Source organism: Theropithecus gelada, chromosome 18 (genome assembly GCF_003255815.1).
Source record: "Theropithecus gelada isolate Dixy chromosome 18, Tgel_1.0, whole genome shotgun sequence".
In the NCBI taxonomy this organism is placed as follows: domain Eukaryota; kingdom Metazoa; phylum Chordata; class Mammalia; order Primates; family Cercopithecidae; genus Theropithecus; species Theropithecus gelada.
The window spans coordinates 71,699,438-71,713,927 of NC_037686.1; the positions used below are offsets into that span (position 1 = coordinate 71,699,438).

General features: G+C 37.7%; 1 protein-coding gene across 1 annotated transcript in view; it reads left to right on the forward strand.

Annotated features, from left to right (window-relative positions):
- The window catches only part of ATP9B (ATPase phospholipid transporting 9B (putative)), a 269,119-nt gene that overhangs the window by 72,309 nt on the left and 182,320 nt on the right, over positions 1-14,490 (forward strand). The window contains exon 7 of the mRNA XM_025365036.1: positions 5,222-5,273. Within this exon, the coding sequence (XP_025220821.1) occupies positions 5,222-5,273 (52 nt within the window). The remainder of the gene's footprint in view (positions 1-5,221; positions 5,274-14,490) is intronic.

Below are 14,490 nucleotides of genomic sequence, written 5' to 3' on the forward strand. Positions count from 1 at the left end.
TATGACATGGTTACATTAGTCAACATAGTGTGGAAGAAGGATAGAAACAAAAGTTAACAAAACATTATAGGGAAACCAGAATTAGACAAAGGTGTGAAAATGATTAAGTGGAGAAAAGGTAGCCTTCTCAAATGGGACTGGGCATCCAGAGGCTAAAAAAAAAGGTCATGGACTCAGTGTAAAATGTGAAACTGCAAAACTTTTAGGAAAAAAAAATATTTAGAATCTGGGGATTGGAAAATATTTCTTAGAATTGACACCACAAGGACAGTGTGTAAAAGGAAAACTTGATAAATTGCATATCATTAAAATTAAAACTGTGTGCCTTGTGAAAAACCATGTGAATACAATGAAAATCTACAGATGGAGAAAATATTTGTAAACCATATATTTGACAAAGATTTCTATCTAGAATATATAAAAACTCCTAAAACTTAACAGTAAAAAAAAAAAAAAAATTGAAATTAGAAAATGAGCAAAAGATTTCAAGAGACATTTTGACAAAGATTTACAGATAGAAAATAAACACATGGGCCAGGCACGGTGGCTCACGCCTGTAATCCCAGCACTTCGGGGAGGCCGAAGGGGGCGGATCACGAGGTCAAGAGATTGAGACCATCTTCGCCAACATGGTGAAACCCTATCTCTACTGAAAATACAAAAAAATAGTTGGATGTGGTGGTGGGCGCCTATGATCCCAGCTGCTTGGGAGGCTGAGGCAGGAGAATCGCTAGAACCCGGGAGGTAGAGGTTGCAGTGAACCGAGATAGCGCCACTGCACTCCAGCCTGGTGACAGAGTGAGACTCTATGTCAAAAAAAATAAAAAATAAAAATAAACACATGAACAGGAATTCAACATCATTAGTCATCAGGAAATGCAAATTAAAACACAATGAAGTATCAGTATGCATCTATCAGAACAGCTAAAAGGAAAAAATGGTGACAGTACCAAATGTTGGAAACAATGTGAAGAATCGGATCACTTATATATTGCTTGTGAAAATACAAACAATACAGTTATTCTGGAAAATCACTGGATAGTTTCTTTAAAAAAACTGTGTAGCCATCATACTACCCAACAGTTGCACTCCTGGATCTTTATCAGAGAAATGTTAAATTATGTTGATACAAAAAACCTGTGCAGGAATGTCTATATCTACATTATTCACAGTAGCTCAATTCCAGAAAGTCCATATATCCCAGGTGGGTGACTGGTCAGAGAAGCAGCTGTGCGTTCACGCTGTGGCATGCAGTGTTAGGAGAACACAGGGCTCCTTGCTCTTGTGGTGCCCCTAGTCTTGAGGGGAAGGAAAAAGAAACAAAAGTGTCCAATAATTGTTTGAAATTATCTGGTTTGTTTATGAGTGCTCCATAGAAGATAAGACAGAATAAGGACATAAAGAGTCTGAATATGAAATTTAAAAAAAAAATACTTTTACGGGCTGGGCATGATGACTCATAACTGTAATCCCAGCACTTCGGGAGGCCAAGGCGAGAGGATCACATAAAGCTAGTAATTTGAGACCAGCCTGGACAACATAGACCAAAGTTTAAAGAATTAGTCAGGCACAGTGGCACATATCTGCTGTCCTAGCTACTTGGGAGACTTAGTTGGGCCTGGGAATTCAAGGCTGCAATGAGCCATGATCATTGTTGAAACATATTAGAGAGACCAAAGTAAATGTAAAGACATTTCATGCCCATGGTTAGAAGTATATGTTGTTCAAAAGGTGGTGTTCCCTAAATTGATCTATAGATTCAGTGTTAATCCCTCTCAAAATCCCAGTTGATGTCTTTGCAGAAATTGACAAGGTGATTCTGAAATTCATATGGACATTGAAGGGACCCAGAATGGCCAAAACGATTTTGAAAGAGATGGACAAACTTTGAATATTTGTACTTCACTGTTTCAAAACTTAATACAGATTTACAGTAATCAGCATTTACAGGAGCTAGCATTACACTGAGAATCCAGAAATAAACTCTGAAATTTATGGTTAATTGATTTTTGGCAAGAGTGCCTAGAAAATTTACCAAGGTTGGAGTGTGTTTGGACGGGGGCTTTTTTGGCCCCATGTTTTTTATGAGATACATCCATGTTGTTGTGTGTAGCTGTTACCCACCCATTTTGGGGTTGTGTAGTATGGTTCTTATCTGTTTTCCTGTTGATGGGTTTTTAGGTTACATGTAAGTTTTGCCTAACATGAAGGATACTTTTGTGTCATATTTGGCTGTATTTCTTGGTGCACACATCCACACATTGCTGTTGCAGCTGTGCCTAGGAGTAGAGCTGCTGTGTTTTGGGTTATGCAGTTCTGCTGTGGTAGACCCTGCACATGGTTTTGCAAAGTGGTGTACCAAATTCTGCTCCAATCAGCAGTGCCTTGGCATGTTTGCCAGCATGTGCATTTTCAGCCTTTTAAAGTTAGCGTTTCTGATATGTATGTAGAAGTGTTTTTGTTTTTGTTTTTTTAAATTAAGTTCTGGGGTACATGTGCAGAACGTGCAGGTTTGTTACATAGGTATAAACGTGTCATGGTGGTTTGCTGCACCCATCAACCCGTCGTCTACATTAGGTATTTCTCCTGATGCTATCCCTCTCCTAGACCCAGAGTGAGCAGGCAACCTACAAAATAGGAGAAAATTTTTGCAAACTGTGCATCTGACAGAGGGCCAATATCCAAAATCTACGAAGAATTTAAACAAATTTACAAGAAAAAAAAAAAAACCCCATCAAAAAGTGGGCAAAGGATATGAACAGACACTTCTCAAAAGAAGACATTTATGCAGCCAACAAACATGAAAAAAAAATCATCATCACTGGTCATTAGAGAAAAGCAAATCAAAATCACAATTGAGATACCGTCTCATGCCAGTTAGAATAGCAGTCATTAAAAAGTCAGGAAACAACAGATGCTGGAGAGGATGTGGAGAAATAGGAACTCTTTTACACTGTTGGTGTGGGAGTGTAAATCAGTAGAAGTGGTTTTAATGCATATTTCTATGAAGTCTAATAAGATTCAGTACTTTTTCATATGATTTTGTGTGTGTCTGTCATGTGACAAGCCTGCTAAAATCCCTCGAAATTTCTCTTCTGAGTTATTCTTTCTTTTCTTACCAGTTTGTGGACTTTTGTGTGTTCTGGTTTGGAGTCTTTCGTTAGTTATATATGCGTTGCAGATATCTTCCTCTTCTTTCCTGGCAGGCTGTATTGAACAGAAATTCTTAAATTTAATGAAGTCTGCTATTAATCTTTTCATTTAAGGTTAGTTTTTTAGACAATTTTTGTTGATGGTCTTTATAAGCATCCTTACCTCTCAAAAAGTCATGAAAATATTCTTGTCATGTTTGGTGAATGACGACAATTCAGTGGGGAAAGAACTATTTTTTTTTTCTTTTAGGCATTTTATTGTTTTGGCTTTCAGATTTAGAACTGTAATTCTAGGTAGATTTTTGTGTTTACATTGAAGTCGAGGTCAGGTATCATCTCTCATCATCCCCTGATGATACTGGGTTTTCTCAGCGCTATTGATTGAAAACACAATTATTTCCTCACTGATGGGCAGTTTCATCTTTCTCATAGTGTCCCTATATATGTAGACCTATTTTTGAACATACGGTTTTGTATTGGTATAATCGTCTATCTTGGTGTAATCCCATCTTTTCTTAACTACTCTAGTTTAGTTTAATTAGGTTGTACAGTTAATCCTCACATTTAATTTCTCTCAATAATATTTTATAGTTTTTTGTGTAGAGGTCTGACATATCTTTTATTGGTTTCATTCTAACATTAGTTTTTTTCCTAGTGTTAGAAAGAAATAGCTGTATCCAATAACATAGCTTTGTTCAGCTTTAACATGTTACGTGTTGACTGACAATCCATTTATTTACCAATTATCCATTTATTTACCATGGGTAGGTAAGTCTTTACTTAGGTCTCAAAAATCATACGTAATTCATGAGATTATGTGAAGTATTCTTAGTACAATTATATATTTTTTCTTTAGACCGATATAGCTTTCCCAGTTGATAGAACTATTAGTGATAATGATTAAATGTATGAATAGTGACTTGTAAAAGTTTGTATATGCCATAAAATATTTTTGAGTTTTTCTGTGTCATGAAAGAATATCTCAAATCTGTGGGGTTTTGCTTGTTGGCTTGTTCAGTCATAGATTCATTCTTTCACATCTATGAAGTGTTTTGTGTATGATGTGCTCTGTTTTGCGGGCATTGGAGGACCACAGTCCTCACTTTCCAGGGCCATTTAATCTAATGGGGAGGACATAATTTTTTATGAGGCGATACCTGCTGTGTTACATGTACAGACTAACAGAAGCCACAGAAATGGCAATATTTAACGTTTTTTTCAGACATAAAGCTTTTTTTTTTTTTGAGACAGGGTCTTGCTCTGCTGCCCAGGCTGAAGTACAGTGGCATGAACATGCCTCACTGCAGCCTTGACCTTCCTGGTGCTCAAGCCATCCTCAACCCTCAGCCTCCCTAGTAGCTGAGACCACAGGCATGCCACCACACCGGCTACTTTTTCAACTTTTTGTAGAGGTGGAGTTTTGCCATGTTGCCCTAGCTGGTCTCAAACTCCTGGGCTCAAGTGATCCTCCCACGTTGGCCTTCCGAAGTGCTGGGATTACAGGCGTGAGCCACCATGCCTGGCTGACATGAAGCCTTTTTTTTTTAGACGGAGTCTCGCTCTGTCGCCCAGGCTGGAGTGTAGTGGCATGATCTTGGCTCACTGCAAGCTCCGTCTCCCGGGTTCACGCCATTCTCCTGTCTCAGCCTCCCAAGTAGCTGGGACTACAGGCACCCGCCACCACACCCGGCTAATTTTTTGCATTTTTTTTTTGGTGGAGACAGGGTTTCACCGTGTTAGCCAGGATGGTCTCGATTTCCTGACTTTCATGATCTGCCTGCCTCGGCCTCCCAAAGTGGTGGGATTACAGGCATGAGCCACTGGACATGAAGCATTTTTAAAGTCACTACTACATACCAGTATATGACTCACTCATGGGAAAAAAATCTTAGCATTTCAACTAAAATGTGAATTAAAGTATCAATTTTTTATATACAAATTGTGTTAGTTATTTCAGCAGAATTTTAATTATATTAGTTGTTTTCATAGCTGTTTCTTCTTTGGAATGGAATTGTGTTAATTTATAAACCTGCATATAGATAATTAATCTTTTATAATGCTCTTTGCAGAATCAAAGAATTCCATCGGACATGGTGTTTCTTAGGACTTCCGAAAAAGCAGGTATTTTTACGTTTAAAAAAACTTATCTAATTGTATATTATTATTGCAAAAACAAATTTACAAATATCTATACAAGCAAAAACTGTTTTCCTTACATTTTTAGTATGCTGCAGCAATGAGGAATATTCTGTAGAAATGGTATTTTACTTTGAATATAAACACATGAAACCTCTGAAAAAAGAGTCCACATTTCATATGAAGCTACTTTACAGAGAAAATACATGTACTCCAGTTACATTGCTGATGATTTAGTATTTTCATAGTTTAATTTTCGTTTTAAAAGGTAAAAGTAAAAATTATCCTGTAAAAATTTTCTTTGAATAATATATTGAATTCAGCCGGGCGCGGTGGCTCAAGCCTGTAATCCCAGCACGTTGGGAGGCTGAGACGGGCGGATCACAAGGTCAGGAGATCGAGACCATCCTGGCTAACATGGTGAAACCCCGTCTCTACTAAAAATACAAAAAACTAGCCGGGCGAGGTGGCGGGCGCCTGTAGTCCCAGCTACTCGGGAGGCTGAGGCAGGAGAATGGCATAAACCCGGGAGGCAGAGCTTGCAGTGAGCTGAGATCCGGCCACTGCACTCCAGCCTGGGCGACAGAGCGAGACTCCGTCTCAAAAAAAAAAAAAAAAAAACAAGACCAACCAAAAAAAAAATATTGAATTCATTAACACCTAAGTTATATTTAATAGTCAATATTTAAAAGGGTGTTTGCTGTGAAATATATTTGTTTAAAAATAATCCTGTCAGGACCTAGGTATCCGATGAGTGTTTTCATTCAAATTCATACTGACATCTAATTAAATGATGATGTTACTTAAAATTTGATGGCTATTTTGCATTTGCAGTTTTATTCAGCAGTTCAGCAAATACCTGTTTACCACTTACTGTTAATACGTACCAGGCACTCACTGTTGCTTAAGATACAAATGGGAGCAGCTTTTACAGAGTGGACGGTCTCGGTGGAAGTGTGTCCATGGACAGTGATAATCCTGATTGTGTAGGTGCTGGACTCAGAAATGTTTGGGGCTATGTGGGAACAGATAATTTTGCCTATTGAGTGGACGCAGACTTTGCAGAAAAAAATGCTATTTGTATGACTTGAGCTTTCAAAAATATAAAGATGGAAAAGAGGTAATTGGATAGAAGCCTAGTGTGGCCAAATAGAAAAATTGTTGGAAATTGGGAAACCTGAGTTTGAATCACTTTGGCCCATTTCTAGTTATGTGACCTTGCCAGGTGGGCACACGTTTTCGTCGTCTCTGAAATGAGGGAGGTATATCGAGTAATATCCAGAGTTTCTTTCTGCCCTACATTCCTGACATTTTTTATAAATGAACAGTGGTTTTTATAGGAAGCGAGGCGTGTTGTTATTTTTATTAGAAACGCAGCATATATCTTATTTCTAGTGTGAAAACTGTAGAAAGGACTGTTAGATTTCAGAGTTGTTGATTTAATTTTTCTCTATAAACAACATACTTTCAGAAGTGACGTTTTTGTCATGAGAAAGAAGAAAAGTGTTTTCTCTTTCTACCAGTTGTTGTTATGATTATTTACATTGTGAGATGAATTCTGCCATTAACAGGAGATCAGCTCTACCCAATAATCAAGTGACTTCTGTACACTTGATATGTTTATTTTATTATGTGTTGTTTCATGTGAGCTTTTATTTTCCCAACTGTGGCAGGGACTGGCTGGCTACTTTTCCAACCCATTTCTCTTTCCTGTTGGAAACACGGCTAGACTGCCGTTCCTGCCCAGTTAGCTGGTCCCATGTCACTGAACTCTGGCCAAAGCGGGAGAGCCAAAAGTCTGTATGCCACATCTAGCCTTGCACCTAACCTCTCCTGCGGTCTCCTGCTGTCTCTTGCCCCTTGCTGGTTAGATGGCCATGACTAGGGCAGTCTTGGAAACTGCTTGTTAAAGATGCCAAAGCTTCCATCAGCCTGGTGTCCTGAATGAATGTGTGGAACAGAGCCCCTCCCCTTCCATTACCAAATGAACTGTATATGAAAGAGGAGTAAACTCCTATCGTTAAGCAGTTCCATTTGCAAGGTTAATCTTTTATGCTGGCTGATGTTTCCTTAGCTGATTTCTCATCCTAATTGCTCTTCATTCTGGAAGCCTTCTTACTAATTCTCTTTGCAAGTGGCATTATTTGCTTTTGAAATGTTAATGTTTATATTTTGAAGCCATCATTTGCCAATATTGGAGTAGAATATGCTCTTTTTTCAAGTATTTCTGCTCTTCTTGACAATAGTGTAGTAAGACCATTTAGGTGCTTTTACAGTCCAGTGGGTAGGCTGCTGTCATAGTTTGTCACATGTGAATAACTCACCTCGTAGTGTATTGTTTCACAGCACAGATGACTGAATGGGAGAACTCTGCAGGGCCTCCAGTCCCCAGAAAGGCTGATCTCCTCAACCACAGACGGAGGCCAGAATACATAACCCTTGATCATGGGTCCTTTTGTGTGTTGCTGGATTTGATTTGCAACTGTTTTGTTAAGGCTTTTTTTGCATCTATTTTTAAAGGATGTATTGGACTGGGCACGTTGGCTCACACCTGTAGTCCCAGCGCTTTGGGAGGCCAAGGTGGGTGGATCACTTGAGGTCAGGAGTTCAAGACTAGCCTGGCCAACATGGCGCATATATATATATATATATATATATATATATATATATATATGCAGAAATCAGCCAGTCGTGGTGGCACAGGTCTGTAATTCTAGCTACTCAGGACGCTGAGGCAGGAGAATCACTGGAACCTGGGAGGCAGAAGTTGCAGTGAGCCAAGTTTGCACTATTGCACTCCAGCCTGGGTGACGAGAGTGCAACTCTGTCTTAAAAAACAAAAAAAACAAAACACAAACAAAAAAACATGTATTGACGTACAGGTTTTTGGGCTTTTTTTTTTTGCTTTTTCTTGTGTTATTTTTGTTTTGGTGTCAGGGTAATACTGGCCTCAGTGGAATGAGTTAAGAAGTGATCTTTCTTCTATTTTTTGGAAGAGTTTGTGAAGAATTATTAATTCTTTGTTAAGTGTTAGATAGAATTCACCCATGAAACCCTCTGGGACTGGACTTTACTCTGATTTTTAAAAAATTACTAATTCAGTTCCTTTACAGGATTATTCAGATTATCTGTAGACCCAGTCAGTTTTGGTAGTTTGTGTCTTTTTCATAATTTGTCCACTTTATCTAGGTTATCTAATTTGTTGCCATGCAGTTGTTTTTAGGATTTCCTTACAGTCCTTTTTGTTTCTGTCATGTTGATAGTCATGTGCCCTCCTTTGTTCCTGATTTTAGTAACTCTTTTGAACTCCTCTCTTTTTTTCTTGGTCACTCTAGCTTAAAGGTTTGTCAATCTTGTTGATCTTTTAAAATATCCAGCTTTTGGTTTTAATGATTTTTCATACTTGTTTTTCTGTTCTTTATTTCATTTATTGGTTTCTGTTTTTATTGTTTTCTTCTTTCTGCTTGTTTTCTGTTCAGTTTAGTCTTCTTTTTGTAGTTTAAGGTGGAAAGTTAGATTATTTACTTGAGGGTCTTTTTTAGTACAGGTGTTTATAACTACAAATTTCCATCTAAGTCCTGCTTTTGCTGTATTTCATGAGATTTGGCCATACATCTCAAAATTAATTTCTAATTTCCCTTGTGATTTTTTCCTTGATTCATTGCTTATTTATTTTTAGTTTTTATTTTTATTTTTTTTGTAGAGACAGGGTCTTGTTTAGTTACCCAGGTTGGAGTGCAGTGACATGATTATAGTTCACTATGATGATCACTGTAACCTTGAACCCCTGGACTCAAGCAGTTCTCCTGCCTCAGCCTCCCAGATAGCTAGCGGTTCAGGCACATAACACCACATCTGGGTAATTTTTAAATTTTGCTGTAGCGACAGGCTGTCTGTTGCTCTGTTGCCCAGGCTGGTCTCGACTTCCTGGCCTCACGTGATCCTCCCACCTTAGCCTCCCAAAGCACTGGGATTACAGGTGTGGAGTCACCTTATCTGGCCTGGTTCGTTGTTTATTAATATGAATTTCTACATATGTATACATTTTCTAAATTTCCTTCTGTTATTGATTTCTAATTTCATTCCATTGTAGTTGGAGAATGTACTTTATATGATTTCTATTCTTTGAAGTTTATTCACATTTGTGAAAAATGTCGTAACATATTGGGTATCCTTGAGAATATTCTGTATGCACTTGAGGAAAATCTACATTCTGCTCCTGTTGAGTGGAATGTTCCATAGATTTTTGTTCTAGTTGGTCTGCATCTTTATTCAAATCTCCTTTTTTCGTTCATCTTCTGTCTGGTTGTCCTATCCATTATTGAAAGTGGAGTACTGAAGTTTATCACTCTTTCTCTGTTTTTCCTTCTGTTCTGTCAGATTTTGATTCATGTATTTGAAGTTGTGCTGTTAGATGTAAATATATTAATGTTTGCTTGGCAGATTGACCCTTTTATCTTTATAAAATGTCTTCAGCCATGCCACCTCTCTTTTGGTTACTGTTTGCACCTTTTTTCTGTTGTCATACTTTCTACCTATTTGTGTCGTTGAACGCGGAGTATGTGTCTTGTAGACAGCATGTAATTGCATCATGATTTTTCATTCATTCTGTCAATCCGTAATCAGCTTCATTTAGGAAAATTCACATCCAATAAAATGTATCCATTTAAAATCTTAGCAGGTGTGTACACTTGCTAATTATTATTCTCGAGCTCCGTTTGCCTTGTTGTCCTGCCTGATCAGCCCTACAGCCCTACCTCAGTCCCTCCAGTGTCTCTTCTCTCACACCTGGCTGTAGAGCTCCAGCTGAGAAGGCCACGCAAGCATCTGACTGGAGCTCTGTGAATCAGTAGAGTTCACTGTGTACTCCGCAGTGTTCCTGTTGACTAGGCCCGTTCTTGAAGGTGGCTTATTCCAGCTTTCTCAGTGTTTCTCCTGCCTGCCTTTACCACCTGTTCATTCACTCTCAGCCATCAACCCTCCTCTCAGCTCCACCGCTTTCAACTACATCTCCATTGCCTTCTTCCTGTAGCATTGAAAAATGTCTCTACCCAGTCACCAAAGACCACCCCCAACCCCCAGGGACACGACGCAGCTCTCTAGCTACCATCCTGTCTCTGTCCTTTGCTTTGCAGCCAGACCTTTTGAATAAGATGTTTTTCGTCATGACCTCACCCTACATCCCCTTTCTCTGTGAAATTTAAATGGTGTTTCTCAGGATTCTGTCCTAAGCACATTTACGTTTGTGATGTACATGTTCTTCCTGGGAAACTGTAACTTCATTCATGGCTTTATATCATCTGATTATACACCAGAGCCTGATGGGTTGTAGGTGGCACCCTCAAAAGTTTCCATCGTCTCTGCATGTTGATTGGAGCCTTTAATCCATTTCTATTTAATGTAATTACTGATAAGGCAGAATTTACATCTGCAATTTTGCTGTTTGTTTTCTGTGTGTCTTGTGACATTTTTGTGTCTTTGTAGCTCCATTACTGCCTTCTTTTGTTTTAAATATTTTCTAACGTGATGTTTTCATTCCTCATCATTTCTTTTATAATGTACTTAAAAAACTATTTTGTTAGTGATTGCACCAGGGATTTTAACTAACACAGCTCACTCTTAGCTAGGTTTAGTGTTTTTGTTGAGTAAATGCTCCTGGAATTCTTTCAAGTCTAGTTATTTTCCAGAGTTCTGAAACAGTTGCTTTTGATAATTTTCACTAGTCTTCTCATTGCAGTTATACAGAAGTATATTTTCAGAGGTTTTTATACTGCCATCCCTGCTTACTTCACCTACTTATTTATTAATTTGTCCTGTTTTACAAATGTGTATCCAGTGTAATGAACAGGAAAATGCTTTGATTTGAGAGATGGTATTGTATTAATTGCCCTTTTAACAATTATGATAGAAATATATGGAAGATACTATTCCAAATATGAAAACAGTTTTGAGTAATTAAGAGGAAAAGATTATGTAGATTGTGTTAGAAGATAAATTATGAACAAAGTCAAGCACTTTAAAGCTGAAAGGGTGTTTGGAAATGTTCACTTTTCAGAATAGGAATCTGAGGGCTGGAGAATGTAAATACCTTGCTTAACATTATATGACTAATAGCAATTTTATGGGTTTTTTTTTGTTGTTTTTTGTTTTTTTGTTTTTGTTTGTTTTTTCTCTTTTTGGAGGAGGTCCAGGCTCCAGGCTGGAGTGCAGTGGTGCGATCTTGGCTCACTGCAACCTCCGCCTCCCGGGTTCCAGCAATTCTCGTGCCTCAGCCTCTTGAGTAGCTAGGACTCCAGGCATGCCACCATGCCTGGCTGATTTTTGTATTTTTAGTAGAGATGGGGTTTTACCACATTGACCAGGCTGGTCTTGTACTCCTGACCTCAAGCGATCCACCTGCCTCGGCTTCCCAAAGTGCTGGGATTATAGGTGTAAACCACTGAGCCCAACCACTAATAGCAATTTTGGAAATTCTTCCTCAGCCTCTTAAAAATCTTTTCACTGCATCATTTTTAAGCCATAGTAAGACAGAAAAACATAAATGGAGTATTAGAACATTACTCAAATGAGATACTCTGTTGTGTTAACCTTGGATAAATAACACTTTCCAATTGATGATGTTTTAAAACATTTCTCTCTAATTTTGTCTTACATTCTACGTTGTAGGGAGAATCACTCTTTGTAGTGGAGTGATATTTAATATTTTGAATGTCGTGGATCCCTTTGAGAATCTTAAGAATTATCACCTCTTTCCTCAGAAAAATGTATACAGTGCACACGTACACTAGATTTTTTATTGTTTACATATCCCTGGAAGATTATTGATGGGTTCAAGTTAAGACCCTGCCATAGTTTGTTTTAACCTATGCTTCTATTTTCATCCTCAGTTTTATTTTTTCTGTCAAATTAAAATGGTTAAAATAGTAGTTACTCAAATGCAGATATTAGGAAGTCAGGGCCGGGCGCGGTGGCTCACACCTGTAATTCCAACACTTTGGGAGGCCGAGACAGGCGGATAACGAGGTCAGGAGATCGAGACCATCCTGGCGAACAGAGTGAAACCCCGTCTCTACTAACAATACAAAAAATTAGCCGGACGCAGTGGCAGGCACCTGTAGTCCCAGCTACTTGGGAGGCTGAGGCAGGAGAACGGCGTGAACCCAGGAGGCGGAGCTTGCAGTGAGCCTAGATCGCGCCACTGCACTCCAGCCTGGGTGACAGAGCGAGACTCCGTCTCAGAAAAAAAAAATAAATAAAATAAAATAAAATAAAATAAATAAAATAAAAAATAAAAATAAAAAATTTGTGTTATAATATTGCTTTCAAGAATTCTTAGCTTTAGAAATTCTGTTTGTGTGATTTTTAAGTAATTAAAGTTTTCTTATTGCCTACTTGTTTTCAGTAGACTACAAATGTACTGAAGTTTTGTATCTGCTAACACTTTTAATACTATTTTATTGCTTTTTAGTTTTGGTTTGAAAAAAATCTGATAATACATTGTTTATTATAATAAGAACATTTTAAGTCTTAGATATGATAGAAGTCCTAAGTGTTAATATATGCAGCGTATCCCAGCTTGAACACTGGCAGCTGGGTGCTTGTCAGTACAGCATGGCAGGTTGCTTATGGCATCATATTGACTGTGTATTAACACAGAGTAATCTGTTGGACTGTGAGCTGATTGTTTAGAATGTAAATGAAGCTGTTGATGGATCTGGTGACTGATGGCTTAAATTCCAATTAATCAATTGCTTCATCACTTTCTTAATTCAGATCAAATATCTCCAGAGTGCACACAATTCTTTTAGTGGTATTAAGAGAAATTAATGCTTTAGAACTAATTTCATCAATCTCTTATAAATGCCAATATCTTTTTCACTTGTCTCCTAAGTGATGACATTATACTTTAAGTGTTTGGGACATATTATAGTACCTCAGCTGTCACTTGTTAGTGGGACGGGGGGGTGGTTAAATGACACTGTACTCATCCGCATGATCTCTGCAGTGCTATTCATCTTGCTACCAGCTTGAAAATTTCAGGCTGAGTCGTTAAATCATATAAATGATTTAAAAATTAAGTTTAATGGCAGACGATCTGGTGTTATAAATGCAAAGTCAATGCCTATCTTTCTTTTGTTGGCCCATCTCTTTCAGAGCTATTGGATTTGTGAGCTGTTGTAGGAAGTCTGCTAATATTACAGGGTGACTTGTGCGATATGACAGACTTGTGCTCCGATGATGTCCCATCAGTTTCTTCAGCACACTTGATGCATCCTCCTGTGTGACACATACACGAGTTGATCTTAATTTAATTGTCATTAAGCCTGTCCTTTCCTGTCGACTCTTGTCAATTGTATAAAATAAAATCAAGTATTCATAAGCAGTCTGTAATAGGATATAAGCAGACCAATTTAATAATATGTTTTTTGCTGAGCCTTAACTGGCGTCAGTTGTAGTGAGTGCTTTCTGTTAAAAAATTATTAGATGCAGTTCTTGTGGAACAAGTCAAGCTGGCCATACTTCTGATTTGCTAGAGTTCTTTCTTTCTCTCTTTAAATCACATCAGTTACTGCAAGGTTAGTATTTTTAACTGTACTTAACTTGAGTAAAAGTAATAACATGTCATTTTTCTTCTAAGTTTAAAAAATAGCATATGATTTAATATGAGGCATGTCTTTTTTCTTTAAACAAAGGCAGCTATTTTTTCAGTGTTTAATAAGTTTACAGAAATTTAGACATTTATTTCACTTTTAGAAACACAGAATGCGGGAAATTTATGAGACTCCGGAGATTCTCACTTGTCTTTTCTTTATGTGTCAGATAGAGTCTAGAATCCAGTCCATTTTATGTTACTTTTATATTTTATATCAGAATATTCACACATACATAAAGGGGAAAATTCAATCTAGAAAAAAATACCGTAACTTTGAAGTAATACGCACTGCAAACTTTGATGTACTGCTTCTTAGCTGAAAACAGCGAGCTTGTGCAATATATTTTTTTATAATTCTTTTGACAGATCCATAACACGGTTTATTTAAATATATCCTTGTGTGTGTGTGTGTGTGTGTGTGTGTACACGTGTATAAGTATATGTCTCTAAAATCTTTAAAATTAACCTTAATTGTTCAGTTATTTACCTTTAGGAATACTTGTTTTAATATTTTAATATTTTATTTTATACACACACAGAGAGAGAGAG